At 43.4% G+C, this 1,598-nt stretch overlaps 1 protein-coding gene across 1 annotated transcript; it reads right to left on the minus strand.

Moving 5' to 3' along the window:
- Positions 1–403: 403 nt before the first annotated feature.
- LOC149183543 (uncharacterized) lies at positions 404–1,243 on the minus strand. Its single transcript, XM_089414979.1, has one exon. It carries the CDS (start codon positions 1,241–1,243, stop codon positions 404–406), a length of 840 nt encoding a protein of 279 aa, XP_089271105.1.
- Between the last annotated feature and the right edge of the window lie 355 nt (positions 1,244–1,598).

The following is a 1,598-nucleotide window of genomic DNA, read 5'->3' on the forward strand; positions in this document are numbered from 1 at the left end:
CAGTGCAGGCAATGATGAGATTGACAAAATAGGTGGAGAAGCCAAAAGAGTGGAGGACTTTGTATAGGAAGGAGCGATTGACTTGGTCAAAAGCATTGGCCATATCAATTTTTATCAGCATTCCTTTTTCTTTTCGCTGATTGCTTGAGTGAATTGTCTCCTGGACTTGGATGACATTGTCCAGGATGTGTCTGCCTTCTACGAAGCCACCTTGATTGCTTGAGATCAGCCTGTTTAGCAGGGGCTTAATCCTGGTTGCTAGAAGCTTTGCCAGAATTTTGTAGGATGCGTTACAAAATGATATAGGCCTGAATCTTGCGAAGGTTTCGGGGTTGGTTTCTTTAGGAATAAGGGTGAGGTAGGTGGAATTAGTTCCTCCTCCTACCTTGGCTTTTTTCATGAATCATTTTATCATCTTTATTAGATCAGCTTTGATGATGTCCCAGCAAGTCTTGTAGAAGAGTATGGTAAATCCATCGGGCCCAGGGGCCTTATCCGAATCCATAGACCATATAACTTTAATGACTTCTTCTTCAGTGATAGAATTGATGAGAGCGGAATTGTCTTCAAGGCTGACCAAGAGAGGAATGTTTAAGAGGAGATTAGCAGTTTCCTCCTCGTTGCCTTGATTACCTGCAGTGTAGAGACGTTTGAAATGACTTTCAGCTGCCTCTTTTATCTGGTTGAACCCTTTACAGATCTGCCCCTCTGTTGTTGTTATTTCAGAGATATGATTCCTGGAAAGTCTTGCTCGATATTGGCGATGGAAGAAGGAAGTGTTCCGGTCACCAGCCTTCAGCCACAAACTTCGAGATTTGATTCTCCAGTACTCTTCCTCCGTTCGGAAAGATTGAAATGTTGAACATTGGATTTTTACTTCTTTGTCAAGCAGCGTTGGGGTAATATCTCTGCTTTCCATTTCAACTTGCAGTGCCTCTAATGATTGCACTATTTCTTTTCTTTGGCTAGTAGGATTTGGGGCAGGCTTCCTTATCCATTCCTTCAGGGCTAACTTTGTGGCTTTGAGCTTTTGTTCCCACACGTAACTAGAGGACCCTGTGACGGATTCGGCCCATGCTGTTTTCACTATATCTATGAATCCATCCCTTTCGGTCCAGAGAGGGCTGAATCGGAAGGGGATTGGACCCAAATCTTCTTCATCTTCCAGAATGAGCTGAACTGGTTTATGGTCTGAGGTCAGTTTGGGTAGGATTTTGGTGGTGATAATCTTCTTGTTCATCATCAGGGCGCCTTGGACTAGGAATCAGTCCAGACAGGCAGAAATATGATCCTCACCCACTTTGTTGTTGGACCATGTGTAGAGCCCTTTGACCGGTATGAAATCAAGAAGATCCCACTACTGAATGAGGTCTTCCACCAGGAGTACATGGGGTCTTTGTTGTTGATTCCTCCCCTTTTTTCTTTGGGTTTTAAAACAATGTTTAAATCCCCAGTAAGGATGATATTGTTTGGGGATCGCTGCTCTAGGAATTCGAAGAGGGAATTCCAACAGTCTCTCTTTTCAGAATACAGGATAGGTACATAAAGATTGAAGAGGGAGTTGGTCAACTTACTTGTACAGTGCGTTAGTTCCGTGT

The sequence above is a fragment of the Pinus tabuliformis genome, chromosome 3_2 (assembly GCF_031772625.1).
Source record: "Pinus tabuliformis cultivar Carrire ecotype Pingquan chromosome 3_2, CPIR1, whole genome shotgun sequence".
Taxonomy (NCBI): Eukaryota; Viridiplantae; Streptophyta; class Pinopsida; order Pinales; family Pinaceae; genus Pinus; species Pinus tabuliformis.

Coding starts and splice junctions, on each gene's coding strand:
- LOC149183543 (XM_089414979.1), bottom strand. CDS start 1,243: ATGATGAACAAGAAGATTATCACCACCAAAATCCTACCCAAACTGACC.